This window comes from Salmo trutta, chromosome 20 (genome assembly GCF_901001165.1).
Source record: "Salmo trutta chromosome 20, fSalTru1.1, whole genome shotgun sequence".
NCBI lineage: Eukaryota > Metazoa > Chordata > Actinopteri > Salmoniformes > Salmonidae > Salmo > Salmo trutta.
The window spans coordinates 11,408,169-11,435,656 of record NC_042976.1 but is presented as its reverse complement, the minus strand read 5'-3'; the positions used below and the strand labels follow the sequence as shown (position 1 = coordinate 11,435,656).

At 43.9% G+C, this 27,488-nt stretch overlaps 1 protein-coding gene across 3 annotated transcripts in view; it reads left to right on the top strand.

Moving 5' to 3' along the window:
* The window catches only part of LOC115155546 (R3H domain-containing protein 1), a 60,038-nt gene extending 32,956 nt beyond the window's left edge, over positions 1-27,082 (top strand). Inside the window, exons 6-26 of one of the 3 annotated variants that reach the window (XM_029702244.1) lie at positions 808-952; positions 1,316-1,394; positions 1,644-1,703; positions 2,062-2,202; positions 2,587-2,695; positions 3,215-3,310; positions 3,413-3,495; positions 3,646-3,863; positions 7,786-8,070; positions 10,818-10,984; positions 12,108-12,209; positions 13,585-13,800; positions 14,163-14,286; positions 19,054-19,286; positions 19,519-19,664; positions 20,640-20,749; positions 23,232-23,383; positions 23,663-23,807; positions 24,080-24,177; positions 24,448-24,541; positions 25,511-27,082. In XM_029702244.1, coding sequence (XP_029558104.1) covers positions 808-952; positions 1,316-1,394; positions 1,644-1,703; positions 2,062-2,202; positions 2,587-2,695; positions 3,215-3,310; positions 3,413-3,495; positions 3,646-3,863; positions 7,786-8,070; positions 10,818-10,984; positions 12,108-12,209; positions 13,585-13,800; positions 14,163-14,286; positions 19,054-19,286; positions 19,519-19,664; positions 20,640-20,749; positions 23,232-23,383; positions 23,663-23,807; positions 24,080-24,177; positions 24,448-24,541; positions 25,511-25,614 — 2,907 coding nt within the window. In that variant the 3' untranslated portion in view covers positions 25,615-27,082. Of the gene's footprint in view, positions 1-807; positions 953-1,315; positions 1,395-1,643; positions 1,704-2,061; positions 2,203-2,586; positions 2,696-3,214; positions 3,311-3,412; positions 3,496-3,645; positions 3,864-7,785; positions 8,071-10,817; positions 10,985-12,107; positions 12,210-13,584; positions 13,801-14,162; positions 14,287-19,053; positions 19,287-19,518; positions 19,665-20,639; positions 20,750-23,231; positions 23,384-23,662; positions 23,808-24,079; positions 24,178-24,447; positions 24,542-25,506 lie in introns of all 3 variants that reach the window. The other 2 variants (XM_029702246.1, XM_029702245.1) reach the window with 2 other exon arrangements.
* The last annotated feature ends 406 nt before the right edge of the window (positions 27,083-27,488 follow it).

Here is a 27,488-nt window from a genome sequence, read left to right as displayed (position 1 = left end):
AGGGAAACACCTGCTTGGTTTCTAGATACTCTGTAGGGTGTGAATTAGGAGGAGGGAAACACCTGCTTGGTTTCTAGATACTCTGTAGGGTGTGAATGAGGAGGAGGGAAACACCTGCTCGGTTTCTAGATACTCTGTAGGGTGTGAATGAGGAGGAGGGAAACACCTGCTTGGTTTCTAGATACTCTGTAGGGTGTGAATGAGGAGGAGGGGGAGGGAAAACACCTGCTCGGTTTCTAGATACTCTGTAGGGTGTGAATGAGGAGGGAAACACCTTCTCGGTTTCTAGATTCTCTGTAGGGTGTGAATGAGGAGGAGGGAAACACCTGCTTGGTTTCTAGATACTCTGTAGGGTGTGAATGAGAAGGGAAACACCTGCTTGGTTTCTAGATACTCTGTAGGGTGTGAATGAGGAGGAGTGAAACACCTGCTTGGTTTGTAGATACTCTGTAGGGTGTGAATGAGGAGGAGGGAAACACCTGCTCGGTTTCTAGATACTCTGTAGGGTGTGAATGAGGAGGGAAACACCTGCTCGGTTTGTAGATACTCTGTAGGGTGTGAATGAGAAGGGAAAACACCTGCTCGGTTTCTAGATACTCTGTAGGGTGTGAATGCTCAAGACCATAGCATTAAACTGACAACCCCTAATACCCATGGCTTTTCCAACCAGCCACAGAATCTGTGAATTTGGGAAGGTGGGGGCTGTCATTGTCCTGATGGATAGCAAGCTGCTGAGAAAAGAGAACACCTGATCCCGTTTTCTGCTTCATAAAAGGCGACTACAACAGTCTTGTCTTTATTTTGCAGGAGGAAATTGAGATCCAGCTCACCCAATCGTTTGACAAAGAGGAGTGGGCGTCATCGCCCATCAAGAATGATGTGGACCAAGATAAAGGAGTGGAGAAGCTGCTGGAGAAGACTGAAAGGATGCCCAGGAAGATGCTGTCCAGAGGTAGACATCGTCTGCCTCCCCTGGTCAAAACAAGTGCACTATATACAGAATAAGTTTCCATTTGGGACATATCCATTGTGTGTGGGTAGGCACTAGGCACCTACTATGGTCAGTAACCAGAGGTTTCTCAGAGGTTGTGAAGTTTCTTCAAATTTAAGAAAATAAGAGGTCTGAAGGACCCAATTATGCTTCTGTAAAAGTGAAAACGCAATTGATGGTCTATGTCCTGCAAGCTTAGCCTACATTTTTCCCCCAAGTGTTTTTTTCTCATTAAGTACTCGATTTAACTTTTGCAAAGTTTCTGTGAAATGAGGAGACACAATAGAAAAGTTAGTAATCAATGCCTTTTTCTCCTCCCTCCAGATTCCAGTCAGGAATACACAGACTCTACCGGGATCGATGTCCATGAGTTCTTAGTAAACACGCTGAAAAACAACCCCAGGTGTGTAGACATGCCAGCCATTTAGAAACCTTTTGTCTGCATCCACAAGCCCAGCTGAGCTGTTCTTTCACTGGTGATTTTAAGCAAACATTCTTTCACTAAAAGGTTACATTTTGAACATTTGGCTTCTTCATTAGTCGATTTACTAATTGCAGTTTCTGTCATACCCTGAGGTAATGAGATGAGTGCTGAAATTACTGAACGGACACCAAACTAATTCTCTCCATGTTCAATCCATTATATTCACAGGGACAGAATGATGCTTCTGAAGTTGGAACAGGACATTCTTGACTTTATCAGTAATAATGAGTGAGTAGTTCAGCTGAGTAATTTTTTTGTTGTTGGTGCATTTCAACTGAATTTGAGTGAGTTGAGTCTCATGTCTTGATTTCTTGGGAGGTTTAATTTCAACAGAATAATCTGTTTCTAGTCATTTATTAAGCCCATGCATAATTTCGTGTAATGTCACTTCCTGCTAATGACATTTCACTCTGGGCTATGTTGGACCGTTTTGCCCAGAACGACACTTCCTAATTGTCCTGTAATTTCTCTGAGTTATTGATATGATCCAATGTCCTCTCCTCCCATTCTTTCTCACTCTCCTCTCCCTCCTACAACCTCCTCGGTCCTCTCTCCCTCCTCCCTCCTACAACCTCTCCTACCCCAGAAGCCAGAAGAGAAAGTTCCCTCCGATGACCTCCTACCACAGAATGCTGCTGCACCGCGTTGCAGCCTACTTCGGCCTAGACCACAATGTCGACCAAACCGGGAAATCTGTAATCATCAACAAAACTAGCAATACGAGAATGTGAGTAATCTCCCTTTCTGCCACAACCAATAATTCAATTTCTCAGCCTTACTCTAATTCAAACTGCTTAGGCTGCAGAAATGACTGTCTCCGTATCTTCTGCCGAGGGAAAACAGATTTTTCTTTGCGACCCCTGAAATTAGTTTTTGGGGAAACTTAATTATCTGAGTTTTCAATATTGCAGTGAGGAAGGTAGGGAGGAGGAGAGTAATGTTGTTAGAGGCGGAAGGGAGATGGTGTAAACATGTCGGGTATCTTAGAAGCCCTACCACAACTCCCGTTTTCATTGTTATTTTCTCTGCTCTCCCTCCCCTTTTCTCCATCTCTCTCTCTTTCTGCTGCTACGCTCTTTCTCTCTCTCTATATATATATCTCTTTGTGTAGACCTGATCAGAAGTTTTCAGAACACATCAAAGATGACAAAACTGACGACTTCCAAAAGCGGTACATTCTCAAAAGGGACAACTCGGGCTCAGACAAAGATGACAATATGGTAAGAGTCGTTTAATGTAAGCCGCTCCAGATCTATACTAGGACGCATTATGATCAATTAACTTCCAAGAAAAAAGTTACAATTTGAAAATAAATAATTTGATCTTCACCATGAAAACCAAAGCCAGTAAAGTTCTGAAAAGACATAAACCCACTGAAAAATGGATGTTCCTCTGCACAAAGCAGTAGTCAATGGCATTGGTGTTTAGTTCAGTATTTCCTAGAGTAAATTCCCTAAGCCCTTTGTTGGTGTTAACAAACCATAGTGCTAAATGAGTGTTGATGTGTCTAGATTTTGGTCCAAAATCATAGTGTTGACATGTCTAGATGTTGGGCTGATGGGTCTAGGTGCTAAGCTGGGTGCTGATGGGTCTAGGTGCTAAGCTGGGTGCTGATGGGTCTAGGTGCTAAGCTGGGTGCTGATGGGTCTAGGTGCTAAACTGGGTGTTGATGTGTTAGTGCTAAGCTGGGTGCTGATGGGTCTAGATGTTAGTGATAAACTGGGTGTTGTTGTGTCTAGATGCGGATGAGACTGAAGGAAGACAGGAGGAGTAAGTCTATAGAGGAACGAGAGGAGGAGTACCAGAGGGCCAGAGACAGGATATTCGCTCAAGATGTAAGAACCCTCCTTCAATATTAATTTAATAGCTTTTAAATGCAGATTGTGAGAGTTTGATTCAATATAAACAAGTAGGTAACGTAACTTATTTTATTACAGGGTCCAGATGGCTTTCCTCTTGAAAAAAGAATACAGGAGGATGATGCCTGTAACAGCACACAGCAAAGACGGCAAATCTTTAGGTCATTATCTCTCAACATAACATAGCCATGACACTTTCCCCATCTCGTACTCTCTGCTATGAAGGTCCTTAATAGCATAGAATGTTCCTGTTTCTTATAATAGCTAATACATGTATATTCCCATAACATTTAAAATGGATCCTTCCTCAGGTTAAAAGATGGCCGCTCGGCCAACAGTCGCCAGAGCAGCTCTGAGAACGAGCCCAAGAACTCTGAACCCCGGCCGTGGAGCAGCACTGACTCGGACAGCTCAAATCGTAACCTGAGGCCAGCCATGACCAAAGCAAGCAGCTTCAGCGGCATCTCTGTCCTCATCAGGGGAGACAGCTCAGGCAGCAGCAAGAGCATGGGTCGCCTCTCTAAGACTGGTAAATAGCCTCCCCTTCCACCATCAACTAGCCTGGTTAAACCAGACTGAATGCCACATTCCATGGTGAGTGCAGAGCTCAGTCTGGTTTAACCAGGCTAAACATCAACTACAGTTCACTTCACCACAGTTCAAGTCTCCACCCATATATTCGGACTCTGACAATCAGCAGTGCAGCACATGTCACAGCCATAAAAATAGATTGAATAGAAAGGGTGTCATAATGGGTGGACTGGCAGCCATTTTGAGTGTACCCATGCCAGGAAGTAAAATCAGAAAGTGAATGCTTAAATCTGTGATTTGTTTAGTCAACTTAACTGACACTACAAAAAATACATTCAATTGCATGAGCCTCACCAGTTAGCATCATTTGAATGAACATTCTACATTACCATGGCAATCCAGCATCAGTTGATAGACATTCCAAAATACCATGGCAATTATTGCATCACAATACCAGGCAGACATTGCAAGTGTATCAATGAGTTTACCAGTCAAATTGCTAGTGTTAGAGCTTCCAAGCCTGTTTTATTCAGTCTATTTATATGGTCACAACCATAGAATTAACAATTTAGTTATTTAGAGTGCGTTCCTAAATGTAATTTTAGTTATCTACTCCTATTTCAGAGCACACTCGTTTGAGTATGCCAGAGTGCAGAAAAACACATTAATTTTCAAACGCGCAACACTCGTTGAATGGGACAAATGTCAGTAAAGTCAGGCAAAAAAACGGAATTAAATTGTTGCTACCAGCACAGTCACTAACGTGATAGATTTGAAAAAAGTAACCAGCACTGCTAGGGCAAGTGAAATGGTCAGTGATGTGTTCTCTCATTTGTGTCTGGAAGTAGGTAGCAAGCTAGCCAACTTTAGCCAGCTAGCTTGGGCTGCCGTTGTGAGGTCAGAACGCTCGGATCAACCTTACTTCTCAGCCAGAGCATCCAGTGTGCACTGTGAACGCACCGAGAGCAAAACGCTCCAAATTTACGAACGGCCGAGTGAGCACTCTGACACAGTCGAGGCAATTTACGAGCGTACCCTTAATAGGATCTCTATGGTAACAACCATGGACATCCTATTAAATTACTGGAGGGCCTATGACATAAACCCTCAAAGTTCCAGAATGAGGTAAAAATGGCAGCCATAATGATCAGGGAGAATTACAAACAATTCTAATTGGAATGAATGGCAGTAGAGGCATAATGCTGATTTTACTTATGCAGGGAATTAAAAGTAAGACGTGATATATTAGAAATTGTGTAGTATTGTCAATGAAAAATATTGTCATTATAAATAGTTTAAAGGTTTTAAAATAATTTTCTGTATAAATATCCTCTAAAATATGTCAACGGACCATAAATGTCAAAATGTTGATTTTTCTTGGGAAGCGGAGTTCCACAAAGTGCTATTTTATGATACAATATCTGTACTTGTTGAATTTGCAACTTCTGTAAGCCCTATCAACTGATCTCAGCCTGTGGATGGCGGTGGATTGGAATGTTGGTGTATTTGCAGTTAATTTGAACAATTTGTGCAATCGTTCCACTTAAACTGTCAGTCTAGCTAGCAAACCATAAACTGTAGAAAAATTCTTGAAATTCATTATTTTACATGATCTTATCACAGCACCATTGTCTCACGTCAGATGGACTCACTCCTACGTCACGCTTGTCCCTCAACCGATCTGTCTTGTAGGGCGTGGAACTCATCTCAACATTTTGATTTTACTCATCCGCCGAACGCTAGTTCCTAATTCAGAAAATCACTTGGCTCTCGGTAGCAATGAAGCACTGGCTACTACGGCAAACCATGCTCAATCAGCTGAGCAAACTTGCTCCAGCTAGCAGCCTCGTGCAAGCTTGTTTGGATGGCCATACCGTACCTAGTTTGCCAGCTTGCTGATAAAGTTATACGGCACTAAAACTATGGGACTGTTCTCAGAAAGCAGCCTGTATCTGACACTGACAGCTGGCACTGTGCCTCGCTATTTTGTAACATTTGGTCAACGTGATGACATTGCAGAGAGCAGTCAGTTGTGCTGTACAGCTCGGCGCACTAATCACAGCAGAACAGATGTCATAAACTAATTTGTGCATTAGCTACAACTTCACTGCGCTAGCTAGCTAGAGGGAGTATTCAGCATTGAGTGTGTGAACTGGCGTTGTTAGCATCCTTGCCTTTCATATGGATTGATTTGAGACTGGTTCTGCCAGCAAGCAGACACTAGCTAGCTAATGTGTTAGTTGGCACATTTTCGTGCATATTTTAGAATTTCATAAATACTGATCCTACCACCACAAAACACCCTAGCTAGATGTAGAATTAGGTAGTGCAGACTTCCTCGGGGGGGAAAGTATATTAGTTACAGGTTTGTTGGTAAGATTACCTCTCTTTTGAGGATGAAAGGGGGTTCAGTGAACAATGTCACCTTGGTAATACAACCACCTTGGTAACATTTTTGAATGTTAGTACAGCATATTGTAGCCAGACTTCCTTTTAACCATGCGATGCGTGTTTGCTAGTTAGCGCGATGCCCGTCTGCACTGATATCTGACATGAGACAATGATCACAGCACTGGCAAAACCATGATGGACAAATGGCTGGCCTTTATCTCATAATAAGAAGATTCATGTCTATTCTAGTGATCTATTTCTATGGTCACAACGCCCTGTCCATTAGAGGAGTGTCCAATCAGGAGCCGTTTGACAAAAGCTTTGAACTGTCACAGTCCCTATGACTACTCTGCCAGGTGAAATGGGTGCCTCACTATGTGGTTGTATTCTCAAACAGATGCCGACAGACGAGGAGAACCAAGCCATCCATTCTTAATCTCCTCCCGTCTGCCTGCATTGACGGGATGTTTATTTATTAGTTTCATTTTATTAGATCAGACATTGACGGAGCACTTTTCTTTGCTATTTGGCAACCTGAGATTGATGCAGGTTTTTCTTAGTGCATTGTCACGCCTTGCTCGCACTTAACATACCACTCACACATGTTCCCAAGACGGTGTCTATTTTTTACATAGTGTGCTTTCTAATGCTTGCCTTTTCAGCATGCTTTCCCTCCAATTATATTGGCCACTCCTCGTCTCTCATTGTATTAGAAATAATTTGGTATCGCGAGTGTGAATTCATTGGTTATTACATTCAGAGCCCCATCTCAAACATCTTCAGTTTGATAGGTGATCTAGCTAACTGTTTCAACAAAGCAGGACTTAAGCAGTTCTACATTTTCCTGTCATTCCTTTAAACCACACGTGTTATGGTAATATTCTATCAGTGGGTTGGTGTTGTTTTTAGAATTGTAGTAGAACGTCTTAGTCAATTATGTTTTATTCTGTTTAATGTCTTAATGAACTAATAATCTATGTTCTAGAATCTATTCATTTCTTAGTTTTCTGCTCACCATGGACATGGTGGTGGTGCTTGGACAGTCAAGTGAATAGCAAAACAATGTGAATAGCTAAATGAAGACATTAATCAAGGAATTAATTAACTGGCCAGTTAGTTGTTGATATCATTATCCTCTTTCTATTTTATGACAGCATTACTCCCACAGGTAATTAGAATAGATAATTGGCTATGTAGGTTTGGAGATTCAAACCTGACCTTTCGAAGTAGTGCCTACCTTTTTTAATAAAGATAATTTCTACTTAGGTCAACAAATGAAGGTATTTATGGCCTCACCTAATGATGTATGATACAGTAATATGTGATTTGTGTGAGCCAGACTACTATAAATACCCGATGAATTCAAGCCGCGTCTCCTCCAATAGATACCATCAGTAACATGGCCTTACTGCCTTGCTCCTGTGACCCTTGGAGAGCATCTTATGACTCTCCCCATCCATCCCCACATAACCACTCTGAGCATGGTGTCTGTAGGTTAAGGCTTTCCTTCTCACTCCTTCCTTCCTTAGGTTCTGAGTCTTCGGGTAGTGTAGGGTCCTCCACGGGTTCGCTCTCTCGCTCCCAGCCAACCCACCCTGTCCCGGCTCTAACCAAGGCTGGCTACTCCCACAACCACTCTGCCCTTCCCTGCCCAGCGGCCTACCCAGCTGTCTGCGCTAGTAGTACTGTGGTCTATGAGGCGGGAGGCAGGAGCGTGGCACCGCCAGCGAACACAGCTAACACTAGCTACTATTTGCTTCCTCTGGAAGCCACAGGGATACCGCCAGGGAGTGTCCTGGTCAACCCACACACAGGTTGGTAACCTAACCCTACCTACCAGGTTTAGTTAAAGTACAGGGGCTTGCCATGGGGGGGATGCAAAATGTGTCTTGTGTTTGTATCCTGTCATTGGGTTTCTTTCACAAACTGTTAACTTCTTTCAAATTAACACGACTCAGACTCACACAACTTGCTGCTTATTCCCCCACTGCTTTGTTCTTGTAGTGTTGAGGGAGGGAGGGGGGGAGAGGGGGAACTATAACTTCTGATGGTGGCGTGTGTTGTCTTCCTGCAAGCAGCAAAGTGTTGGAACACAACAGTAGAACACAGAACACCAGGCGTCCTTCATTCATTATTTCTGATGTATTTGAGTTGTGATGCTGCTGAGTCTCTTGGGGGAGGTGATAATTACAAGTTGCTTTAACTGCCCTTTAAAAAGTAAACCCAACCGACAGATTGCGTATCGCTTTTCCTCAAATTATTCCGAATTGACTTAGGAGTCACTGTCTAATGACGCGGCTTGCATGCAAATGAGAATCTGTGTCTCTGCCTCCCACAAATGAGGAGGCAACGGAAGCACTTTGAAAAACGATGGCTGTCTCGCAAGATCAATATACTCTGACTTTGGTCAAAACAAATTCCCCAAAGTGTTGCTGAGACACGGGATAATGAAGCCACACTGTACAGTGTTATTGGATAGAGAGAAAATGGATAGTGGGTGAGTCGAAGCTTTGATGTATAATGTATTCCTCTTCACTCTGCTGGTTCAATGGCCATCCTAGAGAATGTTGCTTCTTAAATATGCATGGGACTGGCTGATAAGCCCGGGTATATGGCGCTGGCACTAATATGTTTTTCGAGAGCCATTAAGGGCTGTGCAATTGCTTATTGACCTTTCCTAAGGAGTTGGAAAATGGGGAATTCTTGTGTAGAACCCAGAGAATTCATTTTGCCACCTGATAGTTAACTCGGAGTTATTTTAAGGGTCATCAGACGGTCTTTTGGGCATTGAACGTGGGAAAAAATCGAGAGAACCCTCCCTCTCTCTCCGCAAGTCGTCCAGGTCTTTAGGCAGCGAAGCATCCCCAAACCATCACACTACCACCACTATGCTTGGCCGTTGGTATGAGGTTCTTACTGTGGAAAGCATTGTTTGGTTTTCGCCAGGTGACCATGTCATCCAAAAAGGTATACTTTTGACTCATCTGTCTATAGAACGTTCTTCCAAGAGTCTTGATGATCATCCAGGTTCTTCCGTAACGAGATGGATCCCATTTTATGTCTGGCGAAAACAAAACACTGCATTCCACAGTAAGAACCTCATACCAATGGTCAAGCGTGATGGTTTGGGGATGCTTTGCTGCCTCAGGACCTGGACAACTTGCCTTAATAGAAAGAACCATGAATTCTGTATCAGAGAATTCAGAGAATTCTACAGGAAAATGTCAGGCCATCCATCTGTAAGCTGAAGCACAGATGAGTCATGCAGCAAGACAATCCAAAACACACACAACAACAAAAAAATACAATCAAGTCGACATGAAAATGGTCAACAAATTTGAAGTTTTGAAATGGCCTTGTCAAAGTCCAGACCTAATCCCAATTGAGATGTTCTGGCAGGACTTAAAACAAGCAGTTCATGCTTGAAAACCAACAAATGTCGCTGAGTTAAACCAGTTCTCCATGGAAGAGTGGGCCGAAATTCCTCCACAGCGAAGTGAGAGACTGATTAACAACAGGAAGCATTTGGTTGGAGTCATTGCAGCTAAAAGTGGCAAAACCAGTTGAGTGTAAGGGGGCAATTCATTTTTCACACAGGAGAATTGGGTTTTGCTTAACTTTGTTAATCACATTTATAAAAATGTTATTTGTAAACTCAGGTTCCCTTTATCTAATATATTAGTTTTTTGTTGAAGAGCTGATAACATTCAATATCAAAAATAGAAAAAATCAGAAAGGGGGCAAAGACTTTTCCACGGCCGTGTTTGTCTGTGTGAACCCTTGTCCCTATGATAATGTCTATAACCAACCGGTGCTTGTCCCTATGATAATGTCTATAACCAACCGGTGCTTCAGTAGACGTGTGTAGAATACAAATGTAAAGAAAAACCAGCCTGTTGTAATGTAATACACTGGAACTGGGTGTCTCTGGATTTCTCCGTGGCACTAACCTCTTTTCTGCACAAAAAAATACCTTCTTAAAAGGATATTCGGCATTCAGAGCCAGCCTATTTCAGTGAACCACAGAGAAATGCATTGATGCTTTCATCAAGTAGCAGCTCAGGGAAATTCACTGGAGCATAAGGCATTTTTCACCAGAGATTTTGAAATAAGCCCTTGGAAAAAATGTGTCATTCTCCACGTGAAGTGCCTCCTCCACACAACATTCTTAGTATTTTTCCTGCTCATGCAAAGGTGAACGTTTATTATAAATATTTACTCACTAGGCTGTGTGAATTCATAAATAGGATATGTAAATGAAGCCCTCTAGATACTCTGCTGTCTTCAGCTGCTGTAAGGATGATGATAGCCTTTACGTTTCTGGATACCTAGCAATTTGGCAAAGCGTTGACGTTATCGATTAAATGTTGATCATGGGGCCAGTGTCGATGATGATAATGTTGAAAATATTCATTATTATATTGATGTGATTTATGGAGATGGAAAGTGTTGCTTGATAGTGTTGATGATAATGCTGAAAATAATGATTGTGTTTTATAGAGATGCTAGTTTTGGTGGTTTTCCAGTGTGTTTTCAGCCCTGCCCTTCTCTCTCGCTGCAGGACAGCCGTTTGTGAACCCGGATGGCAGTGCTGTGGTGTACAACCCCAACCACGGCATGGCTCCTCAGCATCATAATCAGCAGGGCAGGACCCAGCAGCCCATGCCCACTCCTCCGCACTTGCCTGGCCAGCACCAGCCCACCAATCACAACCACGTCCTCGCACAGGTCCGCTAACACCCTTCAGCAGGCCACTGAATTGAATTTGAATTAAGTGAAATAGAACCCCTAGGAGTAAATGTATATGTCACAGGCTTACTCATAACATCTACTATACACCACATTCACATTACAAACAGTGCTTGTACAGTCTGAGAGCAGGGGAAAGTAGGAAGTGAACTGATGCACATGCTCAGTTCTTACACAGACATTCTAAACCACCCTGAAGATTGACATGGCCCCCATTTCAAAACATTACCATGACAGCTCATGGGGGTGGTTGTCATTCGTACGGTGTTATTCGTTGAGGAAACTTTGCAAACTTTCTCCTTAGTCGCCACCCCTGTCAGAGGAAATGAATTGAGTTCAGAGTGTCAGCTAAACCCTGTGACCACTGGTGCAGCACACAGCCCAAACCGTAATCATTAGCGTTTATACAGGCCCTGAGTGGTAAGAATAGCGATCTCTAATAGCAAGATCCTCAACACAACCTGTCATGGAGAGCCCCTTTAAAAAACATTTTACAAAAAAAACAGAGCCGGAAGGCTTGACCTTCATTAGTGAAAATGGAAGGGCAGGAAATTGACTTGATCTCTGATAGTGTGGGTGCACTACCCAGGGGTCGGACAAGGATGCCTCCCCGCCCTCCCCATGGTGAAGCAGCAACGCCCCTTCCTAATAAAGACATCATTCCAAACCAGGGGGGGGGGGGGCTGATGAGAGGATATTTGTTTTTTAACAAAGAGCTGTCCCATTGCTTTCATATCAATAGATTTTCACCAGTTGGCCTTAGTAGAGGATGGAGGATATCCATGGTCATCTATTGACTGAGGTTAATTCACTTCATTACTGTTGGATTCCCCCATGTGTAGTTGGATTCCCACCTGAGCTAGCGCTGATTCACTCTGTTTACTAATATACTGTTCCTCTATTGTTTGAGATGACGATACTTTCTCCGCTTGTGACGTCTGCGATCTCTGCCTAATGTCTGACTAAACCCAACGCCCTCTACCTCTTCTCCTCTTCTCTACTTCTCTCATCTACCTCTTCTTCTCTTCTCTACTTCTCTCATCTACCTCTTCTTCTCCTCTGCTGTTTTTCCTCACCTCTGTCTGTTCTGTCCCTTCCTCAGCCGGTCCGGCCCCTCCAGCCCACTGCTCAGCCTGTCCAGTACTCGTCTGTCTCTTACCCATCTCAGCTCCTCTCCGTCTCCCCTGACCAACTATACACTGTGGTATTTTACTCTTCTCCTCTTCCCTCTTCGGGTTAAAAAAAAAAGCTGTGAATAAAACTTTTGTAAATGAGTAGTGAACTTATGCTACTGAAAGAATACACACAAGGATGGAATTTAGCAAAAGTTCCTGAAGTTATATTCACTAGTCTCAGGCATTGCTTAGCATTACTTCTCAAGGCTAGTCAATGTTTCCCCCCCCCCCCCCCCCCCCCCCCCCCCCCCCCCCCCCCCCCTTGTAATTGCTGATCAAACCGCCTGTGTTGCGAGCATTGCAAAATAAGTGTTCACGTTATTCAATAATTTTATCTAATCTTCTGGTGCGCGTCGACGGGCGTCAGTCTAGCCAGGCTAGGAGCATACTAATCCACGTGGGTTATTGAAATATGAAAGAGGTCCACACTCCAGTCCAGTTGGTAGCGCTAATGCACCTTAGTTGGTTGACAACTGCCATATAAAGTCCACAGAAGACGATGAGAGATTAACCATGTAAATGTAAACCAAAGAAAACTAACTAAAAAAACAACTAGGTTTCCTCTTATCTGTGGATTAATTGTCGAGAACACACCATTTTTTGTGAATCAAAAGGGGTCAAAGTTCCAGCAACAAAAAAGGACCATATGCATTTCAGGTAAAATAATAATCCAATGTTTATTTTCCAGGACAAATTCGCTAGCAACCGCAAGCTAGTTAAATGTCCATGAATGTTTCATGTGTGTTTGGACCTGTCCATGAATTAATATAGTTAGTTGGTTTGATCATTTTCGCATCTGGTGGTGATAGACAAAATCTCACGTGGACCGACGTACGGAGGCGTTTTGGTCAGCATGTTAATTAGACTTAATTAATATGCCAATTAATGATGAATTGAATCAGTTTAACTTTCATGTTGTTTTGCTACCCCACTCCCTCCATTGATGCAAATCATGTGTTCTACTGACCTCTTTCCTGACGTCCCTCTACGAATAAACATCCCTTAATGACTAATTACATTCATTTTACCGTCTAATCTGAATATGATATTCTATAAATAGCAATGCTTAAAGTTCCTAACCACTCAACCACCTGTCGCCTAGTAAAGTAAACCACACTACACTTAAGCAAGTCAGAAGGACTTCAGTTTTGTTCTTTGCATGGGTGGCTGTATCCAGTTGTATTGCTGTAGGCTGGTACAGTAGTTCAAAAGTTCAGTGACTACACTAGGAGCCAGCAGTATAAAAGTCTTTGGGGTTTCAGAAAGTGCCATATAAAAGTACTATGTATTATTTATTACATACAAGGTCCTGTAGTAGTTCAACTAGAGCCACGACCAAACTGTTAATAATAAATATATAATCTATGCCATATAACACATGTTTCTGTGTGTTCCATCCCACAGCAAGAGAACCTGGGAGCCCAGTTCAGCCACATGAGTCTGTCCCGGCAGGCCTCTGGGGAGGGCCCCTCCTCCGTGGTGCTCCAGGCCCCCCCGCAGCAGCAGGGCTACATGGTGCCCCCCCCAGGCCAGCCTGTCCCTGCCCCCCAGGCCTACAACACCCCTGCCCCTCCGCCTGTCAACCAGCCACTCATGCAGCAACAAGGTTACATGCAGCAGGTAGGTTACTGTACATCCGACCCTCACCTGGTTTATTCCTATTAGGTTGTACAATGTACTCCGTTATATTAGTACTGTTATACGTTATCTCCATCTGACTGTCTTGATCAATGCTTGGCCGGTCTCTTTATTCCTTCGTGTATATGGTTGTAATGTTTCATCATTAGTATCTGAGAGATACATGTACTGTACATTTGTTCATAGATACTTTCTCTCTACTTAAAATAGCATTTAAATTGAACTTCTTAACTAAGCCACTGCAGCTGAGGGAATGTACTCTAGGTTCAGAGACCTCCGAGAGCTGCATAGCAGTAGTGCTATTAATGGTATCTCATTTTGGACTGCTTCATCTCTGCCTGCAGATGCCAGCATGTTACTGTGGGCCAGGCCAGTACCCCCTGTCCAACCAGGGGTACAGGCCTGTGGGCACAGTGCAGTATACTGCCCTGCAGAGCCAGCCAATGCCCCCGCCCACACAACAGACAGGTAAATATCTAACACAGGCTGAACCAGTAACTCAACCATTCATCTCAGCTGCCTAGTTCCTCTATTAAAAACAGGTGTCACATCAGGTGTGTTTTTTTTTTCTTCTCTTTCTCTGGCGTAATATCTGGAATTCCATCAGTGGAGTGGTTTGCATGACATTTATTCACATGGGGGGTTAAAGAGGGCGGTGAAGAGATCGGTAACAATCCATGCCTTTCTCCCTGTGTGGTATGTTTTCTACATGTTCTATCTTACTGCGGGGTGGGCATGGTTGTTACCGCTCTCTTCACACTCTTTATTTTCTATTGCTCTAAGCACTTTGTTGTCTCTGGTTATCTGCTCTTATGGCGGGTACACAATAGGCTCATCTCAATAAACTGTGGCAGGGAAAGTAGATGGTTCTCCTGGGGCAGAGGAGCGGTGCGAAAAGCTGACTACTGTGTTAGAACGCTTTTCTCTGCAGGGTTGGCCATTGTGTTGCCTTGGCCTTTTAGCCCACACAATAACAATTTCCAATCAAATACACCGTTAGCATTGTCTCCCTCGTCTCCACTGCGTATCGCTGAAGCATCATTCATTGGCCTGTCGAGAGAAACAGATGCTCTGCTGAAATACAAAAGCCAATCGGATCTCTTAAAGGGAATGGGGAATTTTGTTTTAATTACCTGGCAGCCTTTGTACATGCATCGGTCATGCAGATTGGCAGTGGAGAACAGGATGGGGATTTCAAATGGGGAAATTATGGGGACTTCCAGCAGCCAAATGTCAGTACCCACAGGCGTATAAACATTGTTACATTCTAAGTCAGGTGTTTAGAGGGGTTTCTTACCTGGATATCAGCCCTCCAGGTGGGGGTAAGATCCAAAGGGCCTATTCTGGATACGGGTGGAAGTTGACCGTCCACAGAAGAACCAAAGGTCCTGGATACGGGGCCGGGGCGCTGTCTGAGAGGCCTATAATTCTCACAGTGAACCGGTCTCTTTTCCAGCCCCTCACTTTCACCTCTTCAGACAGAACTGTTAGCCAACAACCCTCCACAGCTAAGCACTCAATCAAACTGCTGTAAAAGTCAGCCATTTTAAAGCCTTCTGTCTACTGGGCGTACTTGAGGATTAACCATCAAATCAGAAGGCCTTCTATCTGACTTGACTGAGACATTTCATTTATCGCTCCATGAATATTTGAAGGCCTGGTATTTTTAGTTTTTATCCTTGGATGTTCCTGCCAAAAGTCTTAATTTTGCTTTTTACTTCAACATTAGACGTCAACTTTTTTTGTGCTCCACTTGCACAATTATACACAACGTTCACATATTCTGACAACATTTTGAATGAGATATTATACTGCTTATTGTTAGCTATAAATGTCTTGTGCAAAAGTCTCAACTGCAATTCATATCAGTCTGAAGCAAGATTTAATTATAGATTCATAATGTGTGCAATTATCATAATCATAAAATATCAGCAGAATTCTCTGCTATCAAATGTCAAACTTTTATACGTTTTCTGTAGGAATGTACTGTACTTCTCCAGATATGGTCAAATAAAGCCTAAGGAAACACTGTTTTTTTATGAGAAATGTGGTAGATCTGAAGGACACCATTACAAACTGAACTCCTCCTTTCCCCAGGCGGCTGAGCGAGCCTAGTCCTATTCCCTTATTCTTGTAAAAAAAAAAGATGAAGCTTTTGAATGTGAGAAAGGCAGCAGAAGCCCCGGTATATCTGGTGTAATACGGAGAAGGGTGGTGTGCCTGTTTCATCTTATCTCCTAAAGCCGCCTGACAGTCAGTGGTTCCTTTTAACCAAGCAGGCAAGACAGTCTGCCAGCAGCAAGGCAAGCAATTCAAGCCTTTTGAGTCCTGAGGTCCAGGGTCTGGGTGGTATGATGAAGCAAAGCATCTCTCTTGTATTCTCCTTCCTCTCCTCTCTTTTGTCTCTTCCGTCCTCTGCCCAGTCAGCTGAAGCACAGAGTGTTTAATATTATATTCGTTGCATGCTTGGTTTGTAAGTGGAGGTGAGAGAATGGTACTAAAAATAGCAACCAACCTCTCTCGTTGCCTGCCTCTCCTCTCACCGGGAGCATCCGTTCCTTTTGTCCCACTTCTCTTCTCATCTGGGCTAAATTGATTGCTGTCACTCTGGCCAAAAGCCAAAAGAAATTGAAAATTGCCCAGGCAGCCCTCTCCTCCCTTAACTCCCTCCTTCTCGTTTTACTTCCTGCTGTTTTCTCCCCTCCACCCCCCCGATCCTTCTACTCAGGGCGCCTGCTTTAGAGGGGCTTTCAATAACATGCTCCACTATAAGCACTCTCTGGTAACCTTGATGCTGATGTATTTTACCCAGCGAAAGAAAAATATTTTTAAAATTAATTTTCCTCCAACACCCTCTATGAAGTGTTTTTATTTTATTTTTATCTCGTCTCCCATAATCTTACCAGTGAAGGAAAAATCCTATTGAAACGACTTTGGCGCTGAAATGTTGTTTATTTACTGAGCCATTTTAATGTTGACTACCCTGAATCATTGATCGCTTCCAATGAAATAAGCACACAGCCTGTTCTGTGGCAGTGTTTTTAGTTTTTGTTGTAAAATAAAATATATAATATTCTTACAAAGCATACAACAACAACATGCAGACACACAAACATCCACAACACCACCCCTGTCCAGACCCACCTGTTCACGCCACCCCTGTCCAGACCCACCTGTTCACGCCACCCCTGCCCAGACCCACCTGTTCACGCCACCCCTGCCCAGACCCACCTGTTCACGCCACCCCTGCCCAGACCCACCTGTTCACGCCACCCCTGCCCAGACCCACCTGTTCACGCCACCCCTGCCCAGACCCACCTGTTCACGCCACCCCTGCCCAGACCCACCTGTTCACGCCCCCCCTGCCCAGACCCACCTGTTCACGCCACCCCTGCCCAGACCCACCTGTTCACGCCACCCCTGCCCAGACCCACCTGTTCACGCCACCCCTGCCCAGACCCACCTGTTCACGCCACCCCTGCCCAGACCCACCTGTTCACGCCACCCCTGCCCAGACCCACCTGTTCACGACACCCCTGCCCAGACCCACCTGTTCACGCCACCCCCTGCCCAGACCCACCTGTTCACGCCACCCCCTGCCCAGACCCACCTGTTCACGCCACCCCCTGCCCAGACCCACCTGTTCACGCCACCCCCTGCCCAGACCCACCTGTTCACGCCACCCCCTGCCCAGACCCACCTGTTCACGCCACCCCTGCCCAGAACCACCTGTTCACGCCACCCCTGCCCAGACCCACCTGTTCACGCCACCCCTGCCCAGACCCACCTGTTCACGCCACCCCTGCCCAGACCCACCTGTTCACGCCACCCCTGCCCAGACCCACCTGTTCACGCCACCCCTGCCCAGACCCACCTGTTCACGCCACCCCTGCCCAGACCCACCTGTTCACGCCACCCCTGCCCAGACCCACCTGTTCACGCCACCCCCTGCCCAGACCCACCTGTTCACGCCACCCCCTGCCCAGACCCACCTGTTCACGCCACCCCCTGCCCAGACCCACCTGTTCACGCCCCCCCCTGCCCAGACCCACCTGTTCACGCCACCCCCTGCCCAGACCCACCTGTTCACGCCACCCCCTGCCCAGACCCACCTGTTCACGCCACCCCCTGCCCAGACCCACCTGTTCACGCCACCCCCTGCCCAGACCCACCTGTTTACACCCCCATCTCTAGGGGTGATGTATCATTCTCTGCCACATGGCCTCAAACGGCACCATTTTGTTTCTCTTCATCGCCCATGCACTTTCAATATTTAGATAATAAAGCATTTGACCGTTCCATTGTGTTAACGATGGAGGATTGGTTGATTTCCAGTTAAGTATACATTTTTGTCAAGATGATTGACGAGAAAGGATCGTCCAATCCATTGGGTATCTCACTGCACCCTCATATGTCATGTCTTGAAATATGCAGACAGATGGATTAATAGTAAATTTACTTTGTAATACTTCTGATAACTTTTGGACTTCTTAGCCTTCCCTGAAGGTGTGGATTATTGAGTCATTGTTCATTTTACACTTAAGACTTGACTCTGCCGTTGTGCTGTAGAATTTGTGAATTTTGTCTCTTGTGTAATAAATTCTATACATTAGATAATGCTGGAGTAAGTGTACATTTTCACTAACTGTAATTGCATTAGTTCCAACATTCCCTTCATCTTGTGCCAATATCAGTTCTTTTTAAGTCTAAGTTCCACTAGTTAATCTATCCAACTGAGATTGCCCGTTGGATAGATTGCCCGTTGGGTAGACTCTCTGCAAGGTTTTGTATATCTTACCCATCATATGAACATCCTTTTCTGACTCAACTAGGATTACCTCAAGATTACTCTGTCCAAAATAATTTTAAATCGAAATTTTTAGACATAACTTTTAAGTTGCATCTATTTGAAAATGTATACATTGGTCAGTCCAAAATTGCTTTTGAATTCTGTCATGGAAATACATTTATTAATAAATAAATGTCATTTACGGTTTCTATGCCTTTAGTGTTCCCTGTGGACCAATTTATCAGGGAATTCTGAAAGTTTGAATTTCCATACAAGTGCTGAATTCTAAGAATCAAGACATTTGTATCCACTTTGATTAAATCAACTTCATCTCTCTCTCCTCCGTCTCTCGTTCCCATCTCTCTTTATCTTGCTCTGTCTGTTTTTCTCTCTCTCGCTCCCCGTCCCTCACTAATTTCTCACTCTCTCCCTCTCTATTTCTCCAGGTTACCAAACTGTGATGCTCAATCATCCACAGAGCTATCAGAGTATGATAGTAGTGCAACAGCCACAGAGTCAAAACCCGGTCAGTGGCCAGCAGAACCCGGTCAGTGGCCAGCAGAACCCGGTCAGTGGCCAGCAGAACGGCCAGCAGAACACAGTCAGTGGCCAGCATAGCAATATGGGACATCAGATGCAAGGCATGATGGTCCAGTATCCCTCTATGCCATCTTATCAGGTGGGTACTCAGCATTTCAACATTAATAACTCAATGTCACTTTATAATGTAAAAACACACAATTAACAATGATAAACATTAAAAAATGTAAAGCATATTTATTTAAACCTTTGTTTAGCCAAGTAGCTAAGTCATTAAGAACCATTCTCTTTTACCATAAAGTCTTATGTAACCGTTTAATATTTTTTGGCATCCCATGTCATCCATCTGAATTATGGGTCTGTCTTGGCAGGTATCCATGCAGCCCCAAGGCTCCCAGGTTGTACCACAGCAAACGTATCAGCAGCCTATCGTCATCCACAACCAGTCCAACCAGGGGCCCGTGCCTGGCTCTGGTGTCCAGGTTTACTACAACGTTATCACACCCAATCAACAGAGGTAGGACATCACCACACAGTTTTAAAATAAAAATACCTATACTTAGTGTAGACCCATTCCACTTAGTGTAGACCCATTCTACTTAGTGTAGACCCATTATAATACCAATAAATTGTTGAATACATATAAATGCATTCCCAGTTGAACAGAACACCATGTGGTAGGACATCGCACAGTTTTAATGTGGACATACTCCAATTATAGACCAATAACATTACTACAGAACATTAATACTGTATATTATTCCCAGTTTTACAGTAAGCAGTTTAAGTTGAACAGATAACTAGCCCTTCTCTGTGATGCTTCATACTGAGCTGTGGAAACCCCTCCTCCTGGGTCCTCTTCTTTAATAGGCCATGTTCAAGATGATTTATAAGGCCAGATATCTACTGAGTCTTAATATAACAGCGCTGGTCCAGTGTGGCGAGCTGCTTTCTACACCATCCTTCATGCCAGCCCTCTGGTCCGCTGTACAGACGCACATTATTCTTCAGGGTGCTGAGTGGCGCGGAGAGCCGAATATCTGCTGCTGCAGCTGCCTGCCTCTGCTTTGGGCTGACGCGTAACCCTGCTTGCCTTATTTTTGCTTATATTGTTATAAAATCAAAATGGAGGCGAGTGAGAGGAGCCTGGAAAGAAGAAACCCCAGTGGCACTCCGCAACCGCAATTCAGTAACGGAGACGCAGTGATTTATGCTGTTTTCCCTTGATTTGTTTTGATTTGGTAGAAAATGAGCCTGTAGCGATTTCTAGCCGATTCCCGGCTGTCACCGGTTTCAGATTGAGGATATTTATGGTAGTTCTAATGCAATACAGGGTTATTGATCTCCTGTGTACACAGTGTTCCACTTCGGTAATTTAGCCCATTTTAAAACCGATGTGCCGAATTCTGATTACATGAATGAATCCGTGCCAGAGCTTGGCCTCTCTGCTACTCGGCTTTAGTGTGTGTGTGTGGTGTTTCTCTCTCTGCAGCTCCTCTGTAGAGTTCCTGCCTCCTTCCGGATCAGAGCAGATGCTGTTCCCTCGGCCGTCCTCCCCCTGTAGCTCCCAGCAGCCCCTCCATCAGACACATCAGTGCTCAGGTACACACCGCAACACACACACAGACCGACACACTGCAGTGATCACGTATACAGCAGAGAGCCAGTCTGAGCCACAGTATGTATTATAACCAGGTCTCTAGGAAGTAAAAATCACTATGTATAAATAAAGTAGTCTGGCAACCAGCTGGTTATCAGTAGCTGGCTACAAGACTGCTTTATCACTTTCTGTTCGATCGCTGAAAGAGCAAGAGTACATTTTCTCTTCAACAGTATAAATGTGAAATGTTGCTGCTAATGAGTTAGTTCTTCAAATGAGCTGCTGTATGGGTTGTCTCTGAAACAAAACCCACAGACGTTAGTGTCGCTGTACCACCTTTTTTTAATATATATATTTTTTTATAACCTTTCTCCCATCTCTACCTTTTTTAGTTTTTTAACACTCTCTCCAATCCAACCGTCACAATGCAGACAGCCCAATCCCCTCTGTTCTGAACACTGAAGTGGAAGAGCCCTAAGAACATTTTTAATTAGAGCCCAACTAAACAAAGGAGTCATCAGGAGAAATGACTTCCAACCGAATTCTCCGGCAAATCAAAATGGATTGAATCGATTCTAAAGGGTCTTCTTTGGGAGGGGGCGCAGACAGGCAGCATTCTCATCTCCCAGCTCCAAAGCTATAATAATACAACGTGGGAACAACAAAATAAATGTGATGTAGACGCCTTAACGTCTTTCTCCTGACACCCCCCATCTCCTCCTCTATTCAGTTAGCTTTGAGGCTTTAAGGTGCTAATTGAAATTACACTCCAAGTCTTAACGATGTAATTATTGAACAGATATGGACTGGTAATTAAGAAGTAATTCCTCTGCTGCTTTGTTCCCAGTTATGGTCATCTTATTAAAAAAGTGCCTTTGTGGGCAATCTAATTCTAATTTGAAACGTGTTAGGTGGCCTTAGTTAATGTGATTGTCCTCTGTGGCGATGCTCTTTTGATCAGTATAGCCACCGTCGTTCTCCCCGTGTCTCGGTCGGTCTCTCAATTTACAATTACATTTCAATTTAAGGGCTGTATTGGCATGGGAATCATATGTTAACAAGTGAAGTAGATAATAAGCAAAAGTGAAACACAAATTAACGGTAAACATTACACTCACAGAAGTTCTTTGTCTCTGTCTGTCGCGCTCGCGCTGTCTTGCGCTCTCTCTGTCATCTTTTATTTTCTCCTTAAATAACTAATTTGAGGAAAGGGTAATCTTATTTCGAATCCTGAAATTAGATCTCTCTCTCTCTTCAGAACTGAGGTGGTTGAAATGTTTTCATTTCATGCAAGGATTACCACGTAAAAAATACATTCCCTTCATTTAAACCTCTTTTGTGGCAAATGCAAACAAATGTAAATATTTATTGTCTTTTTAATTTTTTATGTGGAAATGTGTTTTGGTTATTATGCTGTTCTATGGTCAACTTCCTTTCTGTGTGACCTCTTTTCATTCACAATGAAATACAAATAGACTGCTGCGTTTTACACCAAGACGGGGCTAGTGATGGATTAAATCCAAGGTTGGTAGTACTATAGAGTCCAGGTTATCTTTTGTTTGTAGACCTCCCTTTTATTTTCAGAATAAAATACATGGAAAACAAAATATAAATGGAGGTTTTCATCCTTGAGATAGGGTGGGAATTATGTGGCTGTCAGCATAAGAGCGTTATAGATGCTCGTCACTTTTATCCCCCAGCAGAAATAATTACAGACCGCAAAGGGCAGTCAGAAGTCTTCCTCAGCAGAAATAATTACAGACCGGCTAAGGGCAGTCAGAAGTCTTCCTCAGCAGAAATCATTACAGACCGGCTAAGGGCAGTCAGAAGTCTTCCTCAGCAGAAATAATTACAGACCGCAAAGGGCAGTCGGAAGTCTTCCTCAGCGGAAATCATTACAGACCGCAAAGGGCAGTCAGAAGTCTTCCTCAGCAGAAATAATTACAGACCGGCTAAGGGCAGTCGGAAGTCTTCCTCAGCAGAAATAATTACAGACCGCAAAGGGCAGTCGGAAGTCTTCCTCAGCAGAAATAATTACAGACCGCAAAGGGCAGTCAGTCTTCCTCAGCGGAAATAATTACAGACCGGCTAAGGGCAGTCAGAAGTCTTCTTTTAATTAGGTCAAGTGCAGGTCCAAAATGTTCTTGAACTTTTTTAACATCACATGTAATTAGATGACAAAGGATTTTAACTGCAAGTCAGTGAACATTGTTTAGTTTTCCTACATAATACACTAATGAAATACAAAACAAACGGACGTACTTATCCCATTAAATGTGATTAATATATTTTTAAAAGGCAAATGTCTCACACACACAAAATAAACATGCTGTGATTCTTAAGTGGAACAGGTTCTAGCATCTGAAATGTAAGACTATATCTTTACACATCTTCATTGCCCCTGAGGAGATGCATATAAACTCTCATTGAATTTGATGTAATATTGTAATTTCTGTCCTTGTTGCATCTGTACCCCTCCTCCAGGTGGTGGAATGGTGATGATGCAGCTGATGTTGTCCCCTGGCCAGCAGCCGAGGCCTCACACACCCTCGCAGTGGAAACAGAGCAAGTACTACAGTCTGGATCACACCAGAGGACAGAAGTCCACAGAGCTCTCAGTCATAGACACCTCACAGGTGAGAGTCCGTTGCTCCGCTCCCCCATACAGCCTATAGAGAACATGCAGATTTGAAGAAAAAATGACTTGCAAGTATTTCTTCAGTATCACACTCTTGGTGTAAATATAGTAATGGGGTTTGGTGTTGTGGTCTGTAATGTTGTAAGAGTAGCCTTGAAAATAAAAAATTAAATTTGTATTTTCTTTTATAACCAGTGGTTTTCCTGGTGTCGGGTGTGTTCACCCACTAACCCTCCCCTGCCCTCCATCTAACCCTGTCCTCTATCTGTCCATACAGAGCAGTCCCCAGCTGGGCAGTCCCTCCACCTCCCCTGCCCAGTCGCCAACCCCCTCCCACCTGACCAATGTGAAGAGCATCCGTCCTGGCCTAACCCCCATACCCATGATGCCACAGTTCTCCAGACCCTTCGTGCCAGGGCAAGGTGAGGGAGACACCCAGTGTTCCTTTACCCAGTCCTGGGGGAACTTCAACCAGCCATTTCACATACTTAATCTATTCCAATTATATAGGAATATGATATTCCAATGGCTTGCTGATTAGTTGACTAGTTGAATTAAGTGTGCTAATACTAAATTCAAACAAATATGTGAAACGCTGAGGGTCCCTTAGGCTACTCAGCTGCTCCATCTTTATGGCAAATGGTAACCCTAAAGAAATGTAGCCCAATTTAGTGTCGTCATTTGTGTTTCCCAGGAGATGCTCGGTACCCGTTGCTAGGGCAACCCCTCCAGTACAACCCCCAGAGCCGTCCTCCTCTCCTCCACTTTCCCCCCATGGCCCCCAACCATCAGGTGAGTCTACACAAGACAGAGGAGGAAATATCTGTGGGGATATCTATGTACCATTTAGAAATGCTTAGCTACATCTTCTCTTTAGTACTGTGCAAATAAAACAAAAGATCAAGTCAAACAATGGTCTCCGCTTTTTCTTTTGTTCCTCATTTCTGTTCCAATCTAATCAATATAAAGCATTGGGATACCTTGAGTTGGAGTCCACAAAGTGCAACAGCAGACTACGAGCTGGTTAACTGAATGTTCTCTCGTCCTCCTTTCTGCTCCCAGGTACCTATGGGGATACGGCACAGGGGTGGAGGAGGCAGAGGGAGGAAGCAGCCGAGGAAAGCTCTGTCTACAGATCTCAGTGTAGGTCAACCAGGTAATGGTAGAGAACACCTCTGTCTGTTAGAGGACAAGAGATGTGGACCTCTAATCAATAAATATCTTACTCTTAGATGTATCTTAAATACAACATTTATCCATGATATATTTTGTTTTTAGATCAAATATCAATATCTAATTTTCACATATTTCGTTAACAGAGAAATGCTTACTTATGGGCCCTTCCTAATAATTCAGAAATAAAAATTTAGAAACAATTATAACACGATGAATAAATCCACAATGACTAACAATAACTTGGCTATGGGGTATTGGTACCAAGTCTGTGCAGGGGTACGAGGTAATTGAGGTGGATATGTACATATAGATAGGGGTAAAGTGACTAGACAACAGGATAGGTAATAGACAGTAACAGCAGTATACTGTAGGTAGGGGTCAAGTGACTAAACAACAGGATAGATAATAGACAGTAACAGCAGTATACTGTAGGTAGGGTTAGTGACTAGGCAACAGGATAGATAATAGACAGTAACAGCAGTATACTGTAGGTTGGGGTAAAGTGACTAGGTAACAGGATAGATAATAGACAGTAGCAGCAGTATACTGTAGGTAGGGATAAAGTGACTAGGTAACAGGATAGATAATAGACAGTAACAGCAGTATACTGTAGGTAGGGGTAAAGGATAGATAATAGACAGTAACAGCAGTATACTGTAGGTTGGGGTAAAGTGACTAGGCAACAGGATAGATAATAGACAGTAACAGCAGTATACTGTAGGTAGGGGTCAAGTGACTAGGCAACAGGATAGATAATAGACAGTAGAAGCATGTGATGAGTCAAGAGTTTGTGCAAAGAGGTTAAATGCAGATAGTCTGGGTAGTTATTTAGTAGTCTTATGACAAAGGAAGCATAGGGTTAGTCTGTACTGCTTTAACTAATGAGGTCATAGGCTAAAATGCTGTCTCCAAGTTGGGTCTGACAGCTCTCTCTCTCTCTCGGAGGCAGTGAGTGGGCGGGTCCTGGAGGTGACTGAGCTGCCGGAGGGGATCAGCCGGACCGAGGCGGACTCTCTGCTAGGTGAGCTCTCCAGAGCCAGGGCCGTGGTCTGATGGCTCCGAGAGCACCACTACCATCATAGCCGCCGTGTCTGGCAGTCAATGTCTAACGGTGACCACCACCACGCCAAACCCACCCCCACGGTCAAACCCCTGTCAACCCAGCCTCCACCTAAACCATCCTAGCCACTTTCCCCTCCAGGTACGCTGTGCAGGATGCCCTCCTCCGCCACAACGGCCCCCGAGCCTCCATCAGACTTACCACGAGCAGGTGCCATGGCCGAGGTTACGGCCACAGACACTCCCCGAGAGGGCCAGCTCCCAGTAGAGGGCGTTAAGGACCCCTGGCTCGCCTTTTAAACCCTGACCCCTCACCAGCACCGCCAGTCACTTCCTGTTGCCATCAGTCCCCCCAGCCCCCCACCCCCCCTTCACTCACTAAGTTGGCTTGATGTAAAGGGTTGTTTTTCCACTTGATTTGTAGAGACTTGGTTGCGGGGACTGTGTTGTACTTTGTAATGTTCTTACTAGCGATTTGACGAAAAAGAACAAAATGTAACTGAACTGACGTGAACGAATATCCAAAAACCACGATTATTGAAGTTCCAAATATTAATAACCTGTCTGCTCTCTGTTTTGAGAACAGGCCGGAACATATCAAAAGCCTGTATTTTTGTTTTATTTTATTTGTTCATTTGTTTTATAGTTGTTGAAATCTTGAGTCAGACCCAAAGTACAGCTCTCTCATTATTACTCACCCAGCCCAGTTGCAGTGTCTGGCCTGGTTCAGTTTAACTCAACCAAAGCTTCCCCACATCCCCAGGGTAGCTGACTATCGGCCAGCCTTCCACTTGCCCCATATTGTGGCCGGTACATGATGAAGTTGCCCTCGGCTACACAATGGGTCTCTAGTTGTGCCTTTCTCTCCAAAGTCTACTGCTTTATTCTCCCAAGAAACGCAAAATGAAGACACCCCAGTCAGAGTCTATTGTTAAATGAAAAGACCTGCACCTTGTAAATAATTTATATAGTAGCTAAATAATTCAATCAGTTCTCTTTTTCACAGTGAACGTTCTGTATGTGTGTTGTTCACAGGCAGGCACCGATGAGAGCAGTGGGAAAAAAGGCTTGTTTGAAACCCCTGGTTTTTAACTTCATTTAAAATGACACTCCTCCACCGCAACGGCATATTTTAGCAATCATCTGCTTGGATGGCCTCTCTCTCTCTCTCTGTCTCTCTCTGTCTCTCTCCCTCTGTCTCCACCACACTGTCTTCCCTCTCTCTTCTACAAGGCCTACATTGTCAAATCCTTCATTAGGTCTTTTTAAATGATATACTTACTGGGTCACTGGAAGAAAAAACAGTTTGCACATTTATACAACTGAATATATAAAAATGATCTATTTTTCCTTTAATTTCTCTCAAAGATAAAACAAATGTGTGGATTCTGAAAGGCTGTTCAATGCTGGTGCAAGTCATTTTTATTTCATTTTGAAACCAATAAATGTTTACACCAAAATATGTGCTTTTTTCAGATCACAGGAGGTCCTTTGAAATGGATGGAAACTCTGGCTTTCTATCTGTCTAGAGTCTCCAAACATGTTTACACTGACGATTAAAATGTATTTTTTTTAATCAACACTAGGTATAGTACTACCTCAGATGTCAGTGTAAGCATAGTGTGGTTGGTTTTGCTATGGGTGGAAGGTGGATTTTATACTTGGTCTTATCTAATTTGGTCTTTGGTTGGTGCTGTTCATCTCAATCCAGGTTTTATAGGGTCATTTGTCTGCTACATTAACCTCCCACCAACCTCATCTCTTCCAATGCCTCACAGTTCCCTCTTCCACTGTCATAGTTGCCAGAAACAGTTTAGAATGGATGGCTTCTGCTGTGTTCAAGACAACTGGGAAATAAGAAACATTTG